General features: G+C 40.7%; 1 protein-coding gene across 1 annotated transcript in view; it reads right to left on the bottom strand.

The window, feature by feature from the left end:
- The window catches only part of IL1RAPL2 (interleukin 1 receptor accessory protein like 2), a 633,564-nt gene extending 611,338 nt beyond the window's left edge, over positions 1 to 22,226 (bottom strand). The window contains exon 1 of the mRNA XM_061137577.1: positions 22,040 to 22,226. Within this exon, the coding sequence (XP_060993560.1) occupies positions 22,040 to 22,226 (187 nt within the window). The remainder of the gene's footprint in view (positions 1 to 22,039) is intronic.
- Between the last annotated feature and the right edge of the window lie 1,934 nt (positions 22,227 to 24,160).

The raw sequence follows: 24,160 nt of genomic DNA, 5'->3' as shown, positions 1-24,160 counted from the left end.
GACTTTGAGAGGACACTGAGAATTCATTTCCTCTTAAGTGCTAGCTGGGTAAAATGGATTTGATTTAATAGTTTATGGTTTCTTTTCTTCTGTTCCCTTGCTTTAGATAGCAGAGAGGGAATCTTTAGTTATAAAGTTGGTGTCAGATAAGCCTCTGTCAACAGACAGAGAACAGATATTCAATAATAAGGACAATTTCCAAAGGTTATCCTCTTATTCTTTTCCCTTAGTACAATCATCCCTCAATATCTGCAGGGGACTGATATCATGACCCCCAAGGATATCAACACCTCTGAATGCTCAAGTCTCTTATATAAAATGACATGGTAGTTTCTTATAATCTACATATACCTCCCAATATCCTTTAAATCATCTCTAGCTTGCTCATAATAGCTAATACAAAGTAAATGTGATACAGATGTAAATGCATATAATTGCCATTGTGTAGAAAATTCAAGTTCTGCCTTTTAGAACTTTTTGGAATTTTTCAAAAATATTTTCCACCCATGGTTGGTTGAATCCCAGGAGGTAGAACCTGAGAATATGGGCAGGGGCCGACACAACTTTATTCACCACATAAGTTAGAATATAATGTATCTCAAAACACCTGAGGCAATTTTCCAAAAAAAAGTGGATTAGACAAACAACAAGATACTAGGGATACATGAAGGCTTATCTGACACCAAATATTTTTCCACACTGAACTTTCATCAGCAGAAATCCATTCCCATAAATAAAGACCTTATAACCTTATATCTAGAGAGTGCAGAAACACTATCAGATTCCAGCAAGGTGGTATGATTCATTTTTAATGGATTTTTATTCCTAGGAAAACCAACAGAGACAGGGGGCAAGGAGGGATAAAATACGATACAGTGCATTTCTCTTTAGATTTGGGACTGGTGAAACAACTAAGAAGGCCTACTGAAGTAAGAGGTCTGGAAGCTCAGGTGGCAAGGGAACATGATGGGATTGATACCTTGAGGGTGAGAGAGAAGGTTAAGAAAAAAACCTTTTTTGTGAAAGGGTCACAAAAAAGGGCAGGAACAGAAGAAAGATCACATAAAACTTAGTTTTCCAAGAGCCATTCCAGGGATCAAAGATGGTACTATCAGAAGTCACCAGTATAAGTCACATGTTTGTCATGAGAAGGAGATTGTAATACATGCCATGCAGTCAGAGCCCTTTGCATGTTGACACTCCATATGTATTTGGCAAACAGGAGAATGAATAGATTTGTGATGCAGCTGAGAAGGGAGCATGCTACGGCCAGGTTAGGGACATAGCAGAACTCAGGAGCCCACAGAGAAAGCCCACCTGCAAGTTTGACCTTATCGGCAAGGCCTCTCATTCACAGAGGGATCCAGCCCTATTCTGTTCACAACTCCAGTCATACCTATGTAGGTTTGCCCCCAAAAGCCTCTGAAGAATGGTGGTTTCTGGACAGACTAGCTTCTCCCAAAGATGGCTTGATAACTGTGTTCCACTAACTAGCCACAAGTGTAAATAGAGGCACTGTAGGTCCCTGGTAGATCAGACAGTAATGAATCTGCCTGTAATGCAGGAGACCTGGGTTCAATCCCTGAGTGGGGAAGATCCTCTGGAGAAGGGAATGACAATCCACTCCAGTATTCTTGCATGTAGAATCTCATGGACAGGGGAGCCTGGTGGGTTACAGACCATGACATTCAAAGAGATGGACATGACTGAGTGATTAACAGTTTCACTTTTCTTTTCAAGAAGGAAAACAATCCCCCTTCAAAAAAAAAAAAAAAACAGAAAACAAAAAATAAAACAGAGAGAGAGAGAGAAAAGCAGCAACATTCTGCAGTTGGATTGAAGCTTGCTACAGAGCAAATCCACCAAAAACATCAGGAAGGCCTGACTGTCTTCTGCTTCACAGTCCCTCGGCATGGCTATAAATATTTCCATCATTCCACTGAAAACTACCTGTTTCTAAACTAACCATTCCCTGTTCACTCTTGACTTGTAAGAATAGCAATTCAAGTATTTAAAGGAACAGTTGTATTTCTTTAGATTCTCATTTCAGCTTACTTGATTTAGGTTTCTATAAAACTTCCAAAATTATCACTCTTAGTTTGGTCATGTTGGTAGAAATGTTTAAATATCTGAGTGATACAAAACATTTAAATGGAGCAAAGAAAGTCACTTCTTTAAAACCCAGTTCTCGATTTTCATTGCTTTCATTTCAGACTGAAAAACAAGCATGTGCTTAAGGAGTTTGACATGAAAATTCAAAAAATTGGAGCACATTTAACATATAAAGGGACATGTTAGTGCTCATGCAATTTATTTTGCCAACAGGAGATTCCTAGGGGTGAAAACTAATGCAGTATCCTGGAAAGTGCCCTGGGTGACCAAAGCAAACCTATTTAGCCTACCATAAGCCTTGGTTTCCTTGCCAATACATCTGGAAAAACAAATCTTGTCACACCTACCTGCTGTGGAAACAAAGTCCTGAGAAAAACATTTAATCTCTCAAAGAGGGATTAAATCAACAACAACAACAGTTAAACCAGCAACAACAATTACATTATTTTAGAAAACAAGAATATTGCCTGCAATAAAATTACAGACTCTAATGGCTATGTACATTACAATTTTCACTGGGGAATAGGATATATATCTATGTGTAGAAATGCCAGTTCTGGCTATCTGTCCCAAACTGGAAATCTCTTTAGGTAAAATTAGCATATGAAAATAGGCAAGCTCCAGATGTCTTGATAATGTTCATTACAACCTAAGTCCTTTGCCTGGGATGTACATCTGTATTAATTTATTATTATTATTAAAAATGATTAATAAATTGAATTTTTAAGCCAGATGTTTTTTGATAACTGTCAGCTACATGCCATTCATTTTTATGGCCAACTCTCATTTGTGAATCAACAGGGTAACTGTTGGGGGAAATTCATCAAATTACCACTAGAGGGCAGGCTGTGCAAGTTTTTGTATAGTAAAACTTTTCTACCAGTGTAATAACTTGTCTACTGCTGATGGCAAGAATCCCTTAGAAGAAATGGAGTAGCCATCACAGTCAACAAAAGAGTCTGAAATGCAGTACTTGGATGCAATCTCAAAAACGACAAAATGATCTCTGTTCGTTTCCAAGGTAAACCATGCAATATCACCGGAATTCAAGTCTATGCCCTGACCAGTAACGCTAAAGAAGCTGAAGTTGAACGGTTCTATGAAGACCTACAATACCTTCCAGAACTAACACCCAAAAAAGATGCCCTTTTCATTATAGGGGACTGGAAGGCAAAAGTAGGAAGTCAAGAAACACCTGGAGTAACAGGCAAATTTAGCCTTGGAGTACGTAATGAAGCAGGACAAAGGCTAATAGTGCTTTGCCAAGAGAACACACTGGTCATAGCAAACATGCTCTTCCAACAACACAAGAGAAGACTCGACACAAGGACATCGGCAGATCATCAATACCAAAATCAGATTGATTATATCCTTTGCAGCCAAAGATGGAGAAGCTCTATACAGTCAGCAAAAACAAGACCAGAACTGACTGTGGCTCAGATCATGAACTCCTTATTCCAAATTCAGACTTAAATTGAAGAAAGTAGGGAAAACCATTAGACGATTCAGGTATGAGTTATATTGAATCCCTTACGATTATACAGTGGACGTGACAAATAGATTCAAGGGATTAGATCTGATAGACAGAGTGCCTGAACAATTATGGATGGAGGTTCGTGACATTGTACAGGAGACAGGGGTCAATACCATCCCCAAGAAAAAGAAATGCAAAAAGCAAAATGGCTGCATGAGGAGACCTTACAAATAGCTGTGAAAAGAAGAGAAGCCAAAAGCAAAGGAGAAAAGGAAAGATATGCCCATTTGAATGCAGAGTTCCAAAGAATAACAAGGAGAAATAAGAAAGCCTTCCTCAGTGATCAGTGCAAAGAAATTGAGGGTAATATTAGAATGCGAAAGACTAGAAATCTCTTCATGAAAATTAGAGATACCAAGGGAACATTTCATGCAAAGATGATTATAACACACCATGATTTGATGATAAATCCCTATTAAACACTGTATTTCATAGCACATTCTCTACACACCTAATCCACTTCAGAAAGGGAATCATGCTAAAACACATTTGGGAAACACTGAACCAGAATGAAGCAGGGCAAGGCTAATAGAGTTTTGCCAAGAGAACGCACTAGCCATAGCAAACACCCTCTTTCAACAACACAAGAGAAAACTCTATACACGGACATCACCAGATGGTCAACACCAAAATCAGATTGATTATATTCTTTGCAGCCAAAGGTTGAGAAGCTCTATACAGTCAGCAAAAATAAGACCAGGAGCTCACAGTAGCTCAGATCATGAACTCCTTATTGCCAAATTCAGACTTAAACTGAAAAAAGTGGGGAAAACCACTAAGCCATTCAGGAATGACCTAAATCAAATCCCTTATGATTATATACTGGAAGTGAGAAATAGATTTAAGGGACTAGATCTGATAGAGTGCCTGATGAACTATGGACAGAGGTTTGTGACATTGTACAGGAGACAGGGAACGAGACCCTCCCCAAGAAAAAGAAATGCAAAAAAGCAAAATGGCTGTCTGAGGAGGCCTTAAAAATAGCTGAGAAAAGAAGAGAAGTGAAAAGCAAAGGAGAAAAGGAAAGATATAACCATTTGAATGCGGAGTTCCAAAGAATAGCAAGGAGAGATAAGAAAGCCTTCCTAAGTGATCAATGCAAAGAAATCGAGGAAAACAACAGAATGGGAAAGACTAGAGATCTCTTCAAGAAAAGTAGAGATACCAAGGGAACATTTCATGCAAAGATGGGCTCAATAAAGGAAAAAAATCATATGGACCTAACAGAAGCAGAAGATGTTAAGAAGAGGTGGCAAGAATACACAGAAGCACTATACAAAAAAGATCTTCACGACCCAGATAATCATGATGGTGTGATCCCTCACCTAGAGCCAGACATCCTGGAATGCAAAGTCAAGTGGGCCTTAGGAAGCTTCACTATGAACAAAGCTAGTGGAGATGATGGAATTCCAGTTGAGCTACTTCAAATCCTAAAAGATGATGCTGTGAAAGTGCTGCATCAATATGTTAGCAAATTTGGAAAACTCAGCAGTGGTCACAGGACTGGAAAAGGTCAGCTTTCATTCCAGTCCCAAAGAAAGGCAATGCTAAAGAATGCTCAAACTATCACACCATTGTACTCATCTCACATACTAGTAAACTAATGCTCAAAATTCTCCAAGCCAGGCTCCAACAGTACATGAGCTTCCAGATGTTCAAGCTGGTTTTAGAAAAGGCAGAGGAACAAGAGATCAAATTGCCAACATCCACTGGATTATCAAAAAAGCAGGAGAGTTCCAGAAAATATCTATTTCTGCTTTATTGACTATGCCAAAGCCTTTGACTGTGTGGATCACAATAAACTGTGGAAAATTCTGAAAAAGGTGGGAATACCAGATCACCTGACCTGCCTCTTGAGAAATCTGTATGCAGGTCAGGAAGCAACAGTTAGAACCAGACATGGAACAACAGACTGGTTCCAAATAGGAAAAGGAGTATGTCAAGGCTGTATATTGTCACTCTGCTTATTTAACTTTTATGTAGAGTACATTATGAGAAACGCTGGGCTGGATGAAGCACAAGCTGGAGTCAAGATTGCCAGGAGATGTATTAATAACTTCAGATATACATATAATACCACCCTTATGGCAGAAAGCAAAGAAGAATTAAAAAGCCTCTTGATGAAAGTGAAAGAGGAGAGTGAAAAAGTTGGCTTAAAGCGCAACATTCAGAAAACTAAGGTCATGGCATCCAGTACCATCACTTCATGGCAAATAGATGGGGAAACAGTGGAAACAGTGGCTAACTTTATTTTTCTGGGTTCCAAAATCACTGCAGATGGTGACTGCAGTCATGAAATTAAAAGACGCTTACTCCTTGGAAGGAAAGTTATGACCAACCTAGAGAGCATATTGAAAAGCAGACACATTACTTTGTCAACAAAGGTCCATCTAGTCAAGGCTATGGTTTTTCCAGTATCGATGTGAGAACTGGACTACAAAGAAAGCTGAACACTGAAGAATTGATGCTTTTGAACTGTGGTGTTGGAGAAGACTCTTGAGAGTCCCTTGGACTTCAAGGAGATCCAATCAGTCCATCCTAAAGGAAATCAGTCCTGAATATTAATTGGAAGGACTGATGTTGAAGCTGAAACCCTAATATTTGGCCACCTGTTATGAAGAACTGACTCATTTGAAAAGACCCTGATGCTGGGAGAGATTGAAGGCAGGAGGAGAAGGGGACGACAGAGGATGAGATGTTTGGATGCCATCACCGACTCAATGGACATGAGTTTGAGTAAACCCCGGGAGTTGGTGATGGACAGGGAGGCCTGACATGCTGCAGTCTATGGGGTTGCAAAGAGTTGGACATGACAGAGCTACTGAACTGAATATCTTTTCTCCATTTAGTATTTTGAACTAAGGATTTGCTGTCTGCCAACCACTGGTTGCTGGGGTGGGTTCATAGCAAACCTCTGGGGATGCACCATTGGGGGTAGGTGATAGAGGGAGCCAAAAGCTAAGCATGTACCTAAGATCTTGCTCAAATTGGATAACTAGGTTACATATGCCAGGTAAATGACCCAGCTAAGAAAGATGCAACAGCAGCTACTAGCATTCCTTGAACATTTCCCTGGTGGCTCAGATGTTAAAGAATCTGCCTGCAATGCTAGAGACCCAGGTTCAATCCCTGGGTCAGTAAGATCCCCTGGAAGTGGGCATGGCCATGTACTCCAGTATTCTTGCCTGGAGAATCCCATGGACAGAAGAGCCTGCAGGCTACAATCCATAGGATCGCACATAGTTGGACACAACTGAAACAACTTAGCACTGGTTTCACAGCTAGGCACTGTGATAGATGCTTTGTGTGTGGTTTTCTGATTTCATTATCACATCAGCTCTGGGATGTAGGGACTTTTGCTATTCCCATTTCACTGAGGAGAAAAGAAAAGCTCAGAGAGTTTAAGTGACTTGCTCAAGGTCACTCAGGTTTTAATGGCAGAGTTTGGACCCCAGTGCAGGTGAGCTTCACTCCCAAACTTATGTTCTTAATTACTGTGTGTTCTATATACTGCCTCCTCTACTCTTCATCTCAGCTCATAAGCCATGAAAACATTAAAATTTGCTTGTAGGAATCCAAATTATCAAATATATTCCAAATAGCACAACTCTGTTAGGTACAGTGGACCTTTCCAGCTGAGTAATAGTCTATCCCCAAGTACTAACTATTGTGTGAATAGTAACCATCAAGTAATGTATGCCAATTATTTGTCTATGAAATATACATAATATACCGGGTAGTGAATTATTAATAATCTGTGTATTTGATTTAACCTCTGAAGATCAGTTGTAAAACTTGGATAAATCTTATCTGACCCATGTTTATTTTAAATTAAATATCTAAGGATGATCACCCAATTCCTAACATTATAAACCAGAAATAGAGTTCTATGCTTAATATTTGTACTTACTATGTATTATGCCTATTGAATACATTACTCTCTTTATTTTTGATATTTTGATATAGGAGTTATACACCTGTGTCTCTCTCAGCTCTCCTCCAAACACAGGTCTAAAGACAAAATTCTTTTTATTTATACCCATCACTGTGGATGCTGTCTGCCTCAAGGGGTCAGCCTCCAAGAATAAAATGTCAGACTCTCCAAGAAGTGATTGGCCTGTGCCACAGCTGCTGAATATACACCTCTTTGCCCCCAGCCTGGAAATATGGACAGAACTGTTTCATCATTTTTAAAATAAAGTTCTGACAGTGAGAAAATTTTTGATTTCTAAAATTTCATTTCCGTGACAGTATCTATCCATATTCCCCACTCCACATCTATAAATACAATGAATGATTATCACTTTGGGTTTTAAAAAGCATTTCTACATTTTTTATGAATTGGATTGCATGGTCTCCTTTTACACTTTTACCCCCTACTATTTATCAATGGCAAAGTTCTGCCTAAATGAAGTCCTTCATCTCATTTCAACCTAGTTATTATGCTTAATAATGGCCTAGCAACCATCTTCATTAGTCTTTCGTTACAGAATTTGTGCTGTGCTTTGTCAAGATCATTCCTTCACTCTTTATTTGACAAATGAGCCTCACTTATGTTCTGAAGGTGAGGCCACATGAGGCTTTACAACCAACTCTTCAACTCCTGATTACCCGAGGCTTGATGAGCCTCCTTGGGTATTACCCACTAGCCTGAAGCTCTTCTTAAATGCACTGATGTTCATTTGAAGGCTGCGGTAGCAAATGTGCCTGTGGGAGACAGGATATCAGCACTGCCCACCAATCCCTCTAGCATGCTTTCTGCTACTCCCTCAAATCCAGGATGCTTGGCAATAGTAAGCTTATCTCCAATGCCAAATCCTCTCTGCCTCTCATGTTCACGGTCATCCAAGCCAAGAATTTTGGAAGCCACCCCTGAATCTTGCCTTTCCCTTCCCACTGACCTCCCTCTGCTCCTCCCTTAAGACATTTCTGAAAAGTCACTCAAATTCTTCCCCCTCCTCTCCCTCCTCATAGACATGAAAGTCTGGGCCCTTCCCATATCCTGCTTGGACTATAGCAATATCTTTCTAAATGGTCTCCCAACTTTTCCATTCCAATGTGTCCTGTAGTCAGCTACCAAAATGATCTTTCTGATGCATAAGCCCATGTCCCTTTACTGCTCAAAACCTGCAGTGGTTCCTGGTATGCAAAAGCCTAAGCCTACCTTCTCTGGCTCATCAGGGATGGCCTGCCTGTCTTTCCTGACCTCAGCCACAAGTCTTCACACACCCTCCACTTCAGTCCCTGCCATTCATTTCTCTGCCTTTGTTCTTCTGGGTCCTTCCACTAGATTGCCCTTTGCCTCTGTGCCTATCTGCGGAGATCCTATTTATCTTCCAAGTTGTTGTTCAGTCACTCAGTTGTGTCCAACTCTTTGTGACCCCATGGACTGCAGCACGCCAGGCTTCCCTGCCCTTCATTATCTCCCAGAGCTTGCTCAAACTCATGTGCATTTAGTCAGTGATACCACCGAACCATCTCTGCTGTCCCCTTCTCCTCCTGCCTTCAATCTTGCCCAGCATCAGGGTCTTTTCCAATAAGTCAGCTGTTCACATCAGGTGGCCAAAGTGTTGGGGCTTCAGCTTCAGCATCAGTCCTTCCAATCAATATTCAGGACTGATTTCCTTTAGGATTGACTCATTTATCTCCTTCCAGTCCAAGGGACTCTCAAGAGTCACCTCCAATACCACAGTTCAGAAGCTTCAATTCTTTGGCACTCAGCTTTCTTTATGGTCCAGCTCTCACATCCATATATGACTAGTGGAAAAAGCATAGCTTTGACTATATGCACCTTTGTTGGCAAACTAACGTCTCTGCTTTTTAATGTGCTGTCTAGGTTTGTCATAGCTTTTCTTCCATGGAGCAAGTGTCTTTTAATTTCATGGCTGCAGTCACCATCTGCAGTGATTTTGGAGCCCAAGAAAATAAAGTCTGTCACTGTTTCCATTGCTCCCCCATCTATTTGCCATGAAGTGATGGGACTGGATGCCATGAATGTTTGTTTTTTGAATGTTGAGTTTTAAGCCAGCTTTTCCACTCTTCTCTTTCATCTTCAAAAAGAGGCTCTTCAGTTCCTCTTCATTTTCTGCCATAAGAGTGGTATCATCTGCATATCTGAGGTTGTTGATATTTCTCCCTGCTATCTTGATTCCAGATTGTGCTTCATCCAGCCCAGCATTTCTCATAATATTCTCGGCATATCAGTTAAATAATCAGGGTGACAATATACTGCCTTGACATACTCCTTTCCCAGTGTTGAACAAGTCTGTTGTTTCATTTCCCAGTTGAACCAGTCCGTTGTTCCATATCTTCCAAGACCCAGCTTCAAATGCCACTTCCAAAAACTGTACTTCCAAAAAGTGGCCAGTGTCCATTTTTTTCCCTGTGGTGCTCTGACCACGTGTTTGCCTACAGATCTCCTTCCCAGTTAGATGCATGTCTTACTTCTTTTGTATCTCTAGAACAAGGCCCAATGCATTGCACAAAGTAGGCATTCATTAAATCTTTAAGGGATGAAATTGTGTGGGGTTTCCCCCCTCAAAATTCACTAATAATCAAAAGTGTCAAAGACCTTAAAACTCCTCCTACCACCAGAGCAGTAATACATCCAAGTGAAAGTGTTATTAGCTCAGTCCTGTCTGACTCTTTGTGACCTCATGGACTATAGCCTGCCAGGCTCCTCCATCCATGGAATTTTCCAGGCAACAATACTGAAATTGGTTGCCATTTCCTGCTCCAGGGGATCTTCCTGACTCAGGGAATGAACCCAGGTCTCCCACAGTGCAGGCAGACTCCTTTCCATCTGAGCCACCAAATGCTAGCAACCAGGTTCAATGTACAAAATGTGCTCACAGTAACAAAAGTTTGCTACTTTCCTATTAGCTAGCATCACAATAAACAGTAATCACAAAATAAACTCACCTCTATATCCCCACTCCAGAACTCATGAGTCTATGCTAATAGCTGATCAAAATCACCAAGTCTATCACCCAAATCCTTACAAATTGGGCCCTACCCTATCAAAATGGCTGCCTACCACTTTCCAAAAGAAATGATTTACCTTGGAAACAAACCAAGATCATTCTGTTGTTTTTGAGGTTGCACCATGTACTGAACTTCAGACTTTTTAGTTAACTATAAGGGCTACTACATTTCTTCTAAGGGATTCTTAACTGTCATCTGAATCAAAATTGGCCATTCCCATACATTTTAGTTCACTGATTCCTAAGATGTCAATGTTCAATCTTGCTACCTCCTGCTGACCATGTTCAATTCATGGACCTAAACATTCCAGGTTACTATGCAATACTGTTCTTCACAGCATCAGACTTTACTTTCACCATCAGACACATCCACAGCTGAGCATCATTTCTGCTTTGGCTCAGCCACTTCATTCTTTCTGGAGCTATTAGTAATTGCCCTCAGCTCTCCCCATTAGTATACAGACACCTTCCAACCTGGGAGGCTCATGTTCTGCTGTCATATCTTTTTGCCTTTTCATACTGTTCATGGAGTTCTTCAGGCAAGAATACTGGAGTGGTTTGCCATTCCCTCCTCCAGTGGACCATGTTTTGTCAGAACTCTTCACTATGACTCCTATGTGTATCTTAGGTGACCCTATATGAAATGGCTCATAGCTTCATTGAGTTATACAAGCCCCTTTGCCATGACAAGGCTGTGATTCATGAAGTGGAGAAACTTAGGAGGTCTTACCAAATATAGGTTTATATATTCTTATCCCATGAGACTCTGCATAATTACTATTATAGTGAACTGCTTTGATTAATTAATTTTCACATTAGCTGAAGTTTAACTTTTGGATTATTTAAAATCTTTTTCTAAAAAGTCCTTATCTACTTTTCTGCCACAGTAAGTAGAGAACCGTGATGAGAATAACAGTTTCTGGATTGACTAAGGATTTGACAGGTCCTTAGGGTTATCACCCTAGACCTTGATGCCAAGGTAGTATAAGAATAGAGATGGGCATTGTGAAAAGAGCATAGAGCTAGGTGGAGATGTGACACCCTGGGTTCACATTTCATCTCTGCCTCCTCAAGGATATATGTGACTTTGGGTAGTTAGTTTCTACTCTAATAAGAAATGGAGACATTAAACTAGACAAGTTCTAATCCAGCACCAAGAAAACAAATTATACAATGGTTGCTGAGGTCTTTGGTCAAGAAGATCAGCTGTATATGTGCTAAATTGGAAATTTTCCCCCGGCAATCTTTTTGTTTTTTCCTTAATTTCAAAGCTACAGAGAAATAAAAGGAGTACTATTACAAACTCCCATCATCTCAAGGATCCAAATTTAATAACATTAATTTTTTTTTCCAATTTGCTTTCACTAACTTTGCTTTATTAAAGAAATAAAGCATTGCAGATATAGCTAATGTCCCTGCTAACAACCACACATCCTTATCTCACCCTTATCTCAAACACCTGCATGGATGTAACCACTACTCCTTCCAACTTTTAGACTCTTATCTGTATGTAGAAGGATACCCTGAAGAAACTATTTTGTAGTGATTAAACATTTGTCTTCCAATAGGGAGTAGAGGTGGGAATTAAATCAAGTAAACTGAGGGTTCTTATGAGGTGGGTTCTAGTGAACTGAGGTCTAAGAGAGTACATATACAGTTGTGCACATACTCCGTATATGTGCACCCTGCACCTCTCACACATGCATCCCTAGTGGGGGCCAACATCAGAGTTTATAGGGGTTTTCTGCCAGAAGTTAGTTGTTTCTACACCATCTGCAGCCACACATTTCAGGATGAGACCTCTGCTTCTGTTGGAATTCTGCTCTGTTATAGGGAGAGTTCTGATTCATGGCAGAGACACAGCTGTTACTCATCAACTAGCCAGTCTCTAGAGGTTACACACATGGGGCAGGGTCCACATCTTATGGCCAACACTTGGCGGCCCCTTTTTTAAATAAAATTCTGGGTCAGTTAGGATACATAGATTCCAAAGTGCCCAGTAGGGCTTAATCCTCTTTAGATAACTTATTCCCCTCTTCATTTCTATGTTTAGCATTCCATTTAGCTATCATAAACCTCTCCTCTTAATAAACAATGGAAGACTTTGCCAAGCCCTATGAGGGGACTGTGAGGATTAAATATATTAATGTACTTCAAGTCCTTAGAACTAGAATGAGCAGTGCCTGGCACATATACAATGATCAGTAAATCTTTCTTACCTCAACTACTACTATTACTTCTCTTAATTATATACTTATTTATACAATTACTCTATTACACTCAAGCTTTACATATGACAATACACACAATTTCAATAAAACTTGCATTTTATACCATCTTTGTATTAAACTTAGGTCATTAAATTGCTTTATCATTAAATTGTTTATTCAAATTTGAGGCATGGGTAAATCATATTATACATTTCATTTCAGGACAGTTAGGGCAATTAAGAAATACTTTTTTTTTAAATTTTTTTTTAAGAAATACTTTAGCATGATATATATGTATAGAGTAATATGTGTGTATCACTCTACACTATTATAATGTGTATACTTCCCATATGCTATATTACAACAATATTATAATGCTATTGAAGACTATATATTAATATTTTATACATTATATATACATGTACTTTATTACATATTGCATATTATAGTTTATAAATTTGCATATATCTATAATGTGTTTATTTTCACTTTATGCAGTCATATAATGAGTTTCACAATATAAAATAGTTATAACTAATTATATAAATAATTATATGTTAACTATTATATGTTGAATCATATGAAATTGCTGTTTCATAAGTCAAAAAGATCAAATATTAAAAGCTTTGTATGATTCATTCTAATACATATCTTATATAAAATGCCATAAATTTAAACAAGCATTTATTATATAAAGTTGCAATTATCCTCAAAAGGAAGAGTAGAACTGGACAGAGTTGAGAACTACTGTGTCAGCTGGTCATTATTTTTATTATTTGTCAATACAAATTGGTCCATGCTACATCCCTTCAGATAATTCATAAAATGAGCAGAGCTTCTTCTAACTCCAGGCCATTGCAATGGTTGTGCCCTATGCCTAGTACACTGTTCCCTCAGATATCCACATGGCTCAGTGGCTACCAATCTCCTTCATTCATCTGTTCAAATAAGGTGAGGGTGAGGAGAATTTACAGATTCCAGGACCGATCAAACAAAGGGATGTTAGCTTGATAACCTCCTCCGGCTCACTTTATCTCCTCAAGAAGCCCCCAGACCCTGAGCACTTCCTTTCTTTGTCCCATCCCCCAAGTGTATCTGATCCCTTTTGTTGTTGTTTAGTCCCTAAGTCATGTCCAGACTCTTTTGCCACCCCATGTACTGTGGTCTGCCAGGCTCCTCTGTCCACAGGATTTCCCAGGCAGGAACACTAAAGGATGCTGCCATTTCCTCCTCCAATCTGATCCCTATGCACTTACAAACTCATCTGTGGTCTGTACAATGAAGCCCCACCTCCCCTAGGTAGGTAACTAGGAAAGGAGGAAGGGTGGTATTGGAAGGGGGAAGCAGTTTTTCCCCTCTGTCTCTACCCAGTCATTTCCTCCACTGCTGGTCTGGTCCTCCAATCAATCCTTGTGGCTGGGGGCAGCAGCAGCCTTGGAGCACCTAGGAGTGCCCATTAGTGGGTTGGTCCATGTGGCCTTGAGGAGAAAATGTTTATGGCTTTCATTCCAAAGAGTGCCACCCCTCAGTGACCACCAGACAATAGCATTTTGGGGGAAGAGATGCAGAGAGGCACTCTGAGCTGAGAGACTCTGGCTGGTCATAGGAAGCCAGTACCTGTGCTCCATGTGACTGGGAGTAATGAGTGCCTGTAATACTGATATGGTCTAAATGGTGCTCAAGGGGGTGCCACCCAAAACGGACCTCGTCCTATCTTCCCTGCCATAGAAACAGCCAAGCTCATAGCACTTTCTGGGTTCTGGGCTATAGACTGTATATACAAAATGTTAGCACCATTATGCTGACAGTTTCAATAGCCAGGATGCCGGTCTTTGTCTTCTCCCCTCCCAGATATGGGTATAGTTATAGGATATCCCACAATGTTGCTATATGCATTTAGGGTAACATCAGAGGATTAATATAACCATAGTGTTCAGGTACTGATTATCTCTGGGATAAAAGGGACATAATTATTTTATATTCCTAATATTATTATTTATCAGTTCAGTTCAGTTGCTCAGTCATGTCCAACTCTCTGCAACCCCATGGACTGCAGCATGCCAGGGTTCCCTGTCCTTCACCAACTCCTGGAGCTTGCTCAAACTCAGGTCCATTGAGTTGGTGATGCCATCCAACCATCTCATCTTCTTGTCATCCCCTTCTCCTCCTGCCTTCAATCTTTCCCAGCATCAGGGTCTTTTCCAATGAGTCAGTTCTTTGCATCAGGTAGCCAAAGTATTGGAGCTTCAGCTTCAGCACCAGTCCTTCCAATGAATATTCAGGGCTGATTTCCTTTAGGATGGACTGGTGGGATCTCTTTGCAGTCCAAGGGACTCTCAAGAGTCTTCTCAAACACCACAGTTCAAAAGCATCAATTTTTCAACACAGCTTTTTTTATGGTCCAACTCTCACATCTATATATGACTACTGGAAAAACTATAGCTTCGACTATACTATAAAGATTATTATTTATAGTTCAACAATATTATAATGTTGTAATATTAGTTAACCAGGATACACCACTAGGGAGGCTTGTTTATGCTTTACTTGTTTTTAACTGGGGCTAATTACTGTGCATTAATATTATTTATGTTTACATTATTGTTAATTATTTATTTCATCTTTATAGTATTCATTAATATAATTAAGGTCATAATTAAATGATTATATCATTAATCATCATGATTAGTAGTAATATTAATATAGTCATAACCATGCTACTATTAATATGCATATCATAACTGTATTAGGTATTACAAGTATTAGGGCTTCCCAGGTGGCTCAGTAGTAAATAATCTTCCTGCCAATGCAGGAGACACAGGTTCGATCCCTGGGTTGGGAAGATTCCCTGGAATAGGAAATGGCAACCTGCTCTAGTATTCTTGCCCGGAGAATCCCATGGACAGAGGAGCCTGGCAGGCTACAGTCCATGGGTTGCACAGAGTTGGACACGACTGAGTGACTAGGCATGCAAGCAAGCGTAATTAGTAGTAAACTAGTTTTTTACTGCTAAGATATACTGTTTTGTACTGCTAGGAAACCTTTTTACCTAGTCAGAATCATAGTAACTGAGATAAAGTGTTAATGCAATTAGCTGCATTACTTTGATATTTAAGAAAAAAAAAACTATAATAACTACCACTCGTGTTAATTCTGGTGTGGTATTTTCCTCTCTGGGAAATGGCATAATTATGTCACATGGTTAATGATGTTATTGCTGCTCCTGTTATTGTTTTTATTACTACTAATATTATCCCTGGAGAAGGAGATGGCAACCCTCTCCAGTATTCTTGCCTGGGAAATTCAAGGAACAAAGGAGCCTGGAGGGCTGCAGTCCATAGGGTAACAAAGTGTAGTACATGACTGAGCACACACACACACACACACAATGTTATTTTAGCATTTATCCTGATGATGGATACCAATATACAGATAATAGTGTTATCTGTTCCTACCTGTGAAATGGGGATGATTTTAGACTATTGATAATTTATATTAGATTGATATTATAATAATAATTAATACCATTTCTGAGAATCTTGGCATGCATCTGTAAAATGGACATAATTTTGAGGCATCACTAATACTGTTATTATTTGCATTCATGTTAGTGCTAGAGTCACACTTAATGTTACTATTAGAAATGAGTGTTGCTTGTAAACTATGGAGAAATTCACATCTCATAGTTTTTGTCAGTTTTAAATGACTTAGGGGGACTTCTCTCATGGTTTATTGGTAAAGAATCTGCCTGCCAATGCAGGAACCATGGGTTTGATCCCTGATCTGTGAGGATCCCATGTGCCTCAAAGCAGCTAAGCCCATGCATCGCAAGTATTGAGCTGTACTTTAGAGCCTAGGAGCCACGGCTACTGAGGCCATGTGCTGCAACTACTGAGCTGGAGTGCCCTAGCACCCTTGCAGTGAGACAAGAGAAGCCACCACAATGAGAAACCTGCACACCACAACTAGAGAGTAGCTCCCACTCTCTGCAACTAGAGAAAAGCCCATACAGGAACAAAGATCCAGCACAGCCAAAAATAAACAAATTTTAAGAAATGACTTTAAACCTGGTGTACAGTTGTAAGGCTGATAATATTAATAGAAGAGTTTCTTAACTCCCTTCTGTATAGCAGGCACTGTTTCAAGGATTTTACATGCATTGACTCATTTAACCAACACAACAACCTTATAAGTAAGATAGGTTATAGATATGCACAGTTTACATGTGTGCATACTGGGACTCAGAGGTTACATGTCTTCCCTGAGATTCTACAACTGATTTGAGTCCATGTTTAATTCTCTTAACCACTACCGCTCTCTTGGGGATTAATGGGAATAATCATGTCCTCCCTAAGGAGGCCTCACACATCAGCTCCTCTCTTTGTCCATCCAGGAGGATGACTGGTTTTGTCCATAAGGTAATGTCCTCAGACTCTTGCCCTTGCTGACTTTGCCCTGCTCAACTTATCTGTTCTCAGCCCTTCCACACATGCACTTCATCCACCAAGTTTTCTCCAACTGTCCTCTCAGGACTGCCAAGCACAGCTGATGCTCTCCTCACCCCAGGGCATCCTGGCCTTCTGGTGTTGATGGTTGGCAGACCACAGGGTGTTCTCATTCAGAGACACACTGTGCTGGCTTTCTAGACATGGTCTCTGTCTCTCCCTGGGTCTTTGGGGGTTGGGAATATGCAATTCTCAAAAACGCAATATGACATACTTCTGTTTGAGCTTAGCCGAGAGAGGGCCATCTGGAAAGGATGTGACAATTCTGTGAATGGGCACTTCCCAAGGGTTCCCTCAGCCTCAGGGGTGGCTCCTTATGATTTTCAGCTGCCCTGATCCCTCTAGTTCTCTTCAGGTCCGTGTAGTTTCCCTGCTTTTAGGATAGAGAACAAAGGCAAGAGATAGTGGAGGAGGGAAGTGCTGGGCCCCTTCCGCCCACAGGTGCTGCCCTGCATCCCTTGCCTAACCTCAGGCTCCAAAGCCAGTGACACATGCTACCTATGGGTGGATACATGCAAGAACCACCCTGTCAGCCAAACAATGCCACATGCTTCACCTGCCTACCCAAGAGGACTGAGAAATGTGACAAGATTCTTGTAGATCCCAGTTGTCAGCTTCATACTTGACTAAAGACTCCCAACGACTGGCTCCTTTTACACTGTTTATCATCTTATTATTACTACTTGCACGATAGAAAACAGTTTGAATGTTAGCATATTCGCATAGCTTTCACTTGTCCTTCAAGTCCCACAGGAATGACACAGAGCAGTCTAGCATGCTGCTTTGCAGCAGAGTTGAGATTTGTACCGATTTGTACCAAACAGCAAGCAAGTTCCCTCTTTGACCTAAGATAGTTATATTTTTGTAGTTGTTGTTTTGTTGCTAAGTTGTGTCGGACTCTTTGCAACCCTGTGGACCATAGGCCACCAGGCTCCTCTGTCCATGGGATTCTCCAGGCAAGAATACTGGAGTAGGTTGGTGTTTCCTTCTCCAGGGAATCTTCCCAACTCAAGGACTGAACCCATGTCTCCTGCATTGCAGGCAGGTTCTTTATCACTGAGCCACCTGGAAAGCCCCCAAGAGGGACTTTACCACATTCCTTAAGGTTGTGTGCTGCAAACACAGCACTGTGAAATGGTCCAGGTACAGGACTTCAAGGTCTTGCATTCTGACATCCCAGCAAAACTTTGGGAGCATGACAGTCTCCCCTCAAAATTATCCTTCAATAAAATTCACCAAAAAAAAAAAAAATACTAATCCTGACAACATCCTTCACAACTGACAAATCTTCCTCCTTCTCACAACTCCTCATTCACTTCCTTCTTTCACCCACTGCCCACACACTTGACGCAATTACTTTTCCAAACAGCTTTCTCTCTCCTCATCCCAGGGCCTGAACTCTGAGCCAGAGAAGGGGCTGGGTTTAGAGAGATCTGGGATTGGACACTGTCACATGGTGAAGTCAGGGGAAAATTTTCCTGAAACATGAATCACCTGTGGTGTTTGCGGCTAGGGAGAGGTATTCCCTGTTTCCCCAGAACTAGCCTCTACCCTTCAGCATCTGTATGTGCCAGGCAGACATAGACAGGTAGGCAGATCAGGAGACCAGGGGTAGAGAGAAGAGGGAACACGTTCAACAAGGTCTGCCACATACTTACACAGAGGAGCTGACTGCTCTAGTTAGCATGGAGCTTAGCAGGCTTGCAGTCTAAGCAAGAACAAATGTGGATATTGGGATGAATGTCACTAGGGTAGGCTCCCTAACATATGATGGAGGCTAGATCACCTTCATCCCAGGGCCTGCAAAATGTAAGACACTGGGAAAAGACTACCCCTCAAAATACCAACTTAGGGCCTCCCCAGTGGCTCAGCCATAAAGAATCTGCAAGGAATGTAGGAGAGGAAGCAGGAGCCATGGGTTCAGTCCCCGGGTTGGCAAGATCCCCTGGAGAAGGGAATGGCAACCCACTCCAGTATTCTTGCCTGGAGAATCAATATACAGGGGGGTCTGGTGGGCTACAGGGCATTGGGTCACAAAGAGTCGAACACGACTAAGCAACTGAGCATGCATGCACCCACACACACCCTTGTGTATAGTATTCTCGCAGATGGAATCATCTCAAAAGCAGAAAAGACTTGACACAGTGTAGAACACAGCAGCTTCTAACAACGCATTAAAAGCCAGAAATTTCAAATAACCTACTCAATAAAAATAGCAAGCTGTACCTTGCTTAATATTGTGAGACTTCTGGTCAGTGTCTAGACTCTAAACTCCACTTGAAAAAAAATAATTAAAGAAGCTGGACTTCATCCATACTCTCACAAAGGCTAGTTCTTCTTGGACCCTTTGCACTACTCTCTGCCTAATTCCAACAGATCCTCAAGTAGAATGAGATGCTAGAAAAGTGTAGAAAAAAATTTTTTTTAAATAGGTGGTATAGCATGTTGCTCAGTCGCTGTCATGTCCATCTCTTTGTGACCCCATGGACAGCAGCATGCCAGGGTTCCTTCCCTGTCCTTCACCATCTCCTGGAGTTTGCTCAAACTTATGTCCATTGCATCGATAATGCCATCCAGCCATCTCATTCTCTGACACCCTCTTCTCTCCCTGCCCTCAATCTTTCCCAGCATCAGGGTCTTTCCCAATGAGTCTTTAAGCATTTGGGCCTCAGAATGAGGTCTAGCTACCACTCCTGTGATGCACTAGCTATGTTCCCTTGCGGGAGGGCAGGGGGTCATTTTAATGTCTCTATGTGTCAGTTTCAGCAGCAAAACAGACATAATATCTGTGCTACTTTATAGGGTCATTGTGAGGATTTAAAGATGAATACATCTCATATCTAGGGTGAAACAGATCACCAGCCCAGGCTGGATGCATGAGATGAGTACTCGGGCCTGGTGCACTGGGAAGACCCAGATGAATCAGGTGGAGAGGGAGGTGAGAGGGGGATCGGGATGGGGAACACATGTAACTCCATGGCTGATTCATGTCAATGTATGACAAAAACCACTACAATATTGTAAAGTAATTAGCCTCCAACTAATAAAAATAAATGGAAAAAAAAAGATAAATACATCTCAGGCACTTAGAACACACAGCATCTAACACCTGGTAGACACTCAATAAGCATTAGTTATGCTTAGTAGTAGTGATAATAAATATAACTTAATTTATAACTGTATCAGTGATGATTATTATTAGTAATATAATTTGTGATATTGGAAATACTGTTTCATGTTAAAAATGATGCTTTACATTAGTAGAAATAGTATGTAATGATAGTAGTGATAATTCAATTCTCACTGGCAACCATAACTTAACTCATTATCCTGACAATCCGCCATTAAGATGTTATAAATTCTTATATTCATTTGCAATTTTTCCTATTTTTATGATATTTGCACAGTACTTATACAAAAGATTAAAAAGACTCTCCATTTTTTATACATCTCTTTCAACGGGGTCATTATTAGCAAGCTGCATAGAGGTTTTTGAAACAAAGCAGAAGCTGTGGTTATGTTCCTTATGACATTGCCTTCAGTATTATGAAGTGGCTCAGAATGGGGATCAGAAGTGGACTTGTTTGTATCTGTTGAATTTCAAAGCTGTGACTTACAAAGCTCTTCCCAACTGTGCCTAGAAAATCAACTCAATATGTAAGAGGAACAAGCAGAATCCCAACTCCCTTCCCTGCTGCCACACCACCACTTCCATCCACTAGGTCTTGTTCCCTTTGAGAGGCACTGAAAAGCTTCCCAATCAAAGGGATTTACCTGGGTTTATCTCTTCAGCATCATCTTTCATAGTGTTTAGGAATCATACAGTCTTACTGAATTAGAATGTCTTGCTCCCTTGGAGAAGGGTAAAACCTCCTGACAGAGATATTATATATGAGCACAGAACTCTTACTCTGATTAACCCATTACTCTCTATTATCAACTAGCACAAACCTATTGATAAAATAATAGAACCCTGGATAGACAGTTTTGATTAACTAGAGGTGGGAGAAGGAAAAAGAAAAGGACTACTTGGCCTTTGTGTGTTCTCTTGCCCTTAGCTGTTAGTCCCTAAGTCATGTCTGACTTGTTGCAAACCCACGGACTGTAGCCTGCCAGGGTCCACTGTCCATGGGACTTCCCAGGAAAGAACACTGGAATGGTTGCCATTTCCTTCACCAGGGGATCTTCCCAACCCAGGAACTGAATCTTCGACTCCTCCATTGGCAGGTGGATTCTTTACCACTGAGCCACCAGGAAGCCCTTTTTGCCCTTAGGAAGTCATGTCATTCACTAAAGAGTGGTGGGAAGTTTAGACGTCAGAGTCAAAAAGACACAACACTTGAGGATATCTGGGTTTGATTCCACTTTGTTGTCTGTAAAGTGGAGATACACGCTTTATTTACTGTGTAGACTTGTCAAAGATCCAGGAAGTGGACCTGAAGGGAGGAATCTTTTATCAAGTCCTTACCAGGTGTCAGACATCATTGCTAGGTGACTGTGATGGTTAATTTTATGACTGCACCACAGAGTGCCCAGCCATATGGTCAAACATTATTCTGGGTGTGTCTGTGAGGATGTTTCTGGATAAGATTAACATTTGAATCATCAGTAGACTGAGAAAAGGAAATTGTCCTTCCTCATGTGACTAGACATCATCCAATCAGTTGAAGACGTGAATGGGACCAAAAGGCTGACCTTCCCCTGAGTAAGAGAAAATTTCCTCGTTGCTGATGGCTTTGAGCTGGGGACACTGCTTTTTCCCCTGCCACTCAAACAGAAACTCAGCTCTTCCTAGGTCAGGCCTGCTGGCAATAGGACTAGAACTTACACCATTGGGTTTATAGTTTGCTGACTGCTGATCTTGGAACCTATCAACCTCCATAACTGCATGAGTCAATTTCTTATTATATATGTATCTATATATAGATAGAGATACAGATATAGATATATAGATATAGATAGATAGATAGATAGATATAGATGGACTTCCCTGGTGGCTCAGACAGTAAAAAATCCACCTGTAATCATGAGACCTGGGTTCAATCCCTAGGTTAGGAAGATCTCCTGGAGGAGGGCATGGCAATTCACTTCAGTATTTTTGCCTGGAGAATCCCCATGGACAGAAAAGCCTGGCGGGCTACAGTCCATGGGGTCACAGACGAGTCGGACACAACTGAGTGGCTAAACACACACACACACACACACACACACACACACACACACACATATGTGCGAGAGAGAGAGAGACAGTCTGGTAGGTAAATAGATAATTGGATAGATTATGTCTGAAGAATCACAATACAGTGACATATGTGTCTCACTTAATACTCACCAAAACCCTAACACATTAATATGATTAGTCCCACAATATAGATGAGGGCACAGAACTTCACTGGCAAAACTTCTACATGTCATCATAGACATAGAAAATTATAAAATGTGTTTGTTCACTGGGATAAAATGACAAAGTTTCTAGAAGCTTGAAGTAACTAGCCATCCCTGACCTTACTGGCCACCCAAGAGCTGAGAAATCAATATGCTGGCATACCTGTAGTTTAACTATAGTATACAGGTTGGGAAACTTGGGCTTAAGTACTTAAATACTTGGCTTAAATACATTGTCACATGTTTTTTAGAGACGCAGAAGAGGAAAAATGTTAAGAATTTAGAAATCATAATCAGACATACCTGCGTTTGAATTCAGAATCTGCTACTGTTTGGGAACTCTATGACTATGGGCAATTAGGATAACTACGTGCCTCTGGTTTTCCCATCTATAAAATGGGGATTATAATAGTACCTTTCTCCTGGGTCATTAGAAAATGAAATGTAAATTATATAAAGCACCCAGCATAGATTTTGGTGATTAGTAAACATTCTATCCATACTAATACAAAAACAATAACAATAACTAATATTAACAATAATAATAAGATAGGAAACAGCATCTTGCTGTTCTTTCACTCCCTTTCTGGAAGACACACATCCCCAGCTTTAGAGTTTGGAGATAAAGCCATCCCACTTTCATTGGAGGCAAGGTTGTTCTAGAAGCTGCTCTGTTGGTATGTGTGTGCACCCAGGGGATGGGATAGGGTGGGACAGTGCTATGCTTTCTCAGTTTTGTCTGGAACCACCCCAAAACACATAATTGTGTTTGTCATTTTCTATTAGTGACTGACCAGTGGATTGATCAAATCAACCAAAGCAACCAACCAAATCAACCAGGTGCTTAGCCATCATTAGCAAAAATCCGAGAGTGTGGTATATCTAAAACAAGCTCATGAAGAAAATATCTAAAGGAAGAAAAGCAAAACTGACTGAATAAAAGTAATGTTTATCTTCTGAAAATTGTGTGTCAACCCTTACATCTTGCTTGGCTTCCCAGGTGGCAGTAGTGGTAAAGAACCTGCGTGCCAATACAGGAGACACTGGTTCAATGCCTGGGTTCGGAAGAATCCTGGAGAAGGAAATGGCAACCCACTCCAGTACTGCCTGGAGAATCACATGGACAGAGGAGCCTGGTGGGTTCCATCTCTTCATCACAGAGTACTGGACCAAACCTTCCCCAATTAATTATCTCTGAATATGAGAGTTCAAACAGCTAGGTCAGTGCTCCAGTCAGTGATCTGTGACACCTTAATTGTAGGCTCAGATAAGAAAAGGGAGCCATTGGAACATGAATCCCAGCTTGCTTAGTTCTCTGCTTAAAGAAAGTATTGAATCCAACAAAATAGCAACAATGGCAAAGAGAATCAAGAGGAAGTAAGGTAATAATTTATAATAAGGTTTGTAACATTCGATGGTATTTTCAAAATG

Source organism: Dama dama, chromosome X, assembly GCF_033118175.1.
Source record: "Dama dama isolate Ldn47 chromosome X, ASM3311817v1, whole genome shotgun sequence".
Taxonomy (NCBI): domain Eukaryota; kingdom Metazoa; phylum Chordata; class Mammalia; order Artiodactyla; family Cervidae; genus Dama; species Dama dama.
This window is presented reverse-complemented; position numbering and strand designations above follow the sequence as displayed.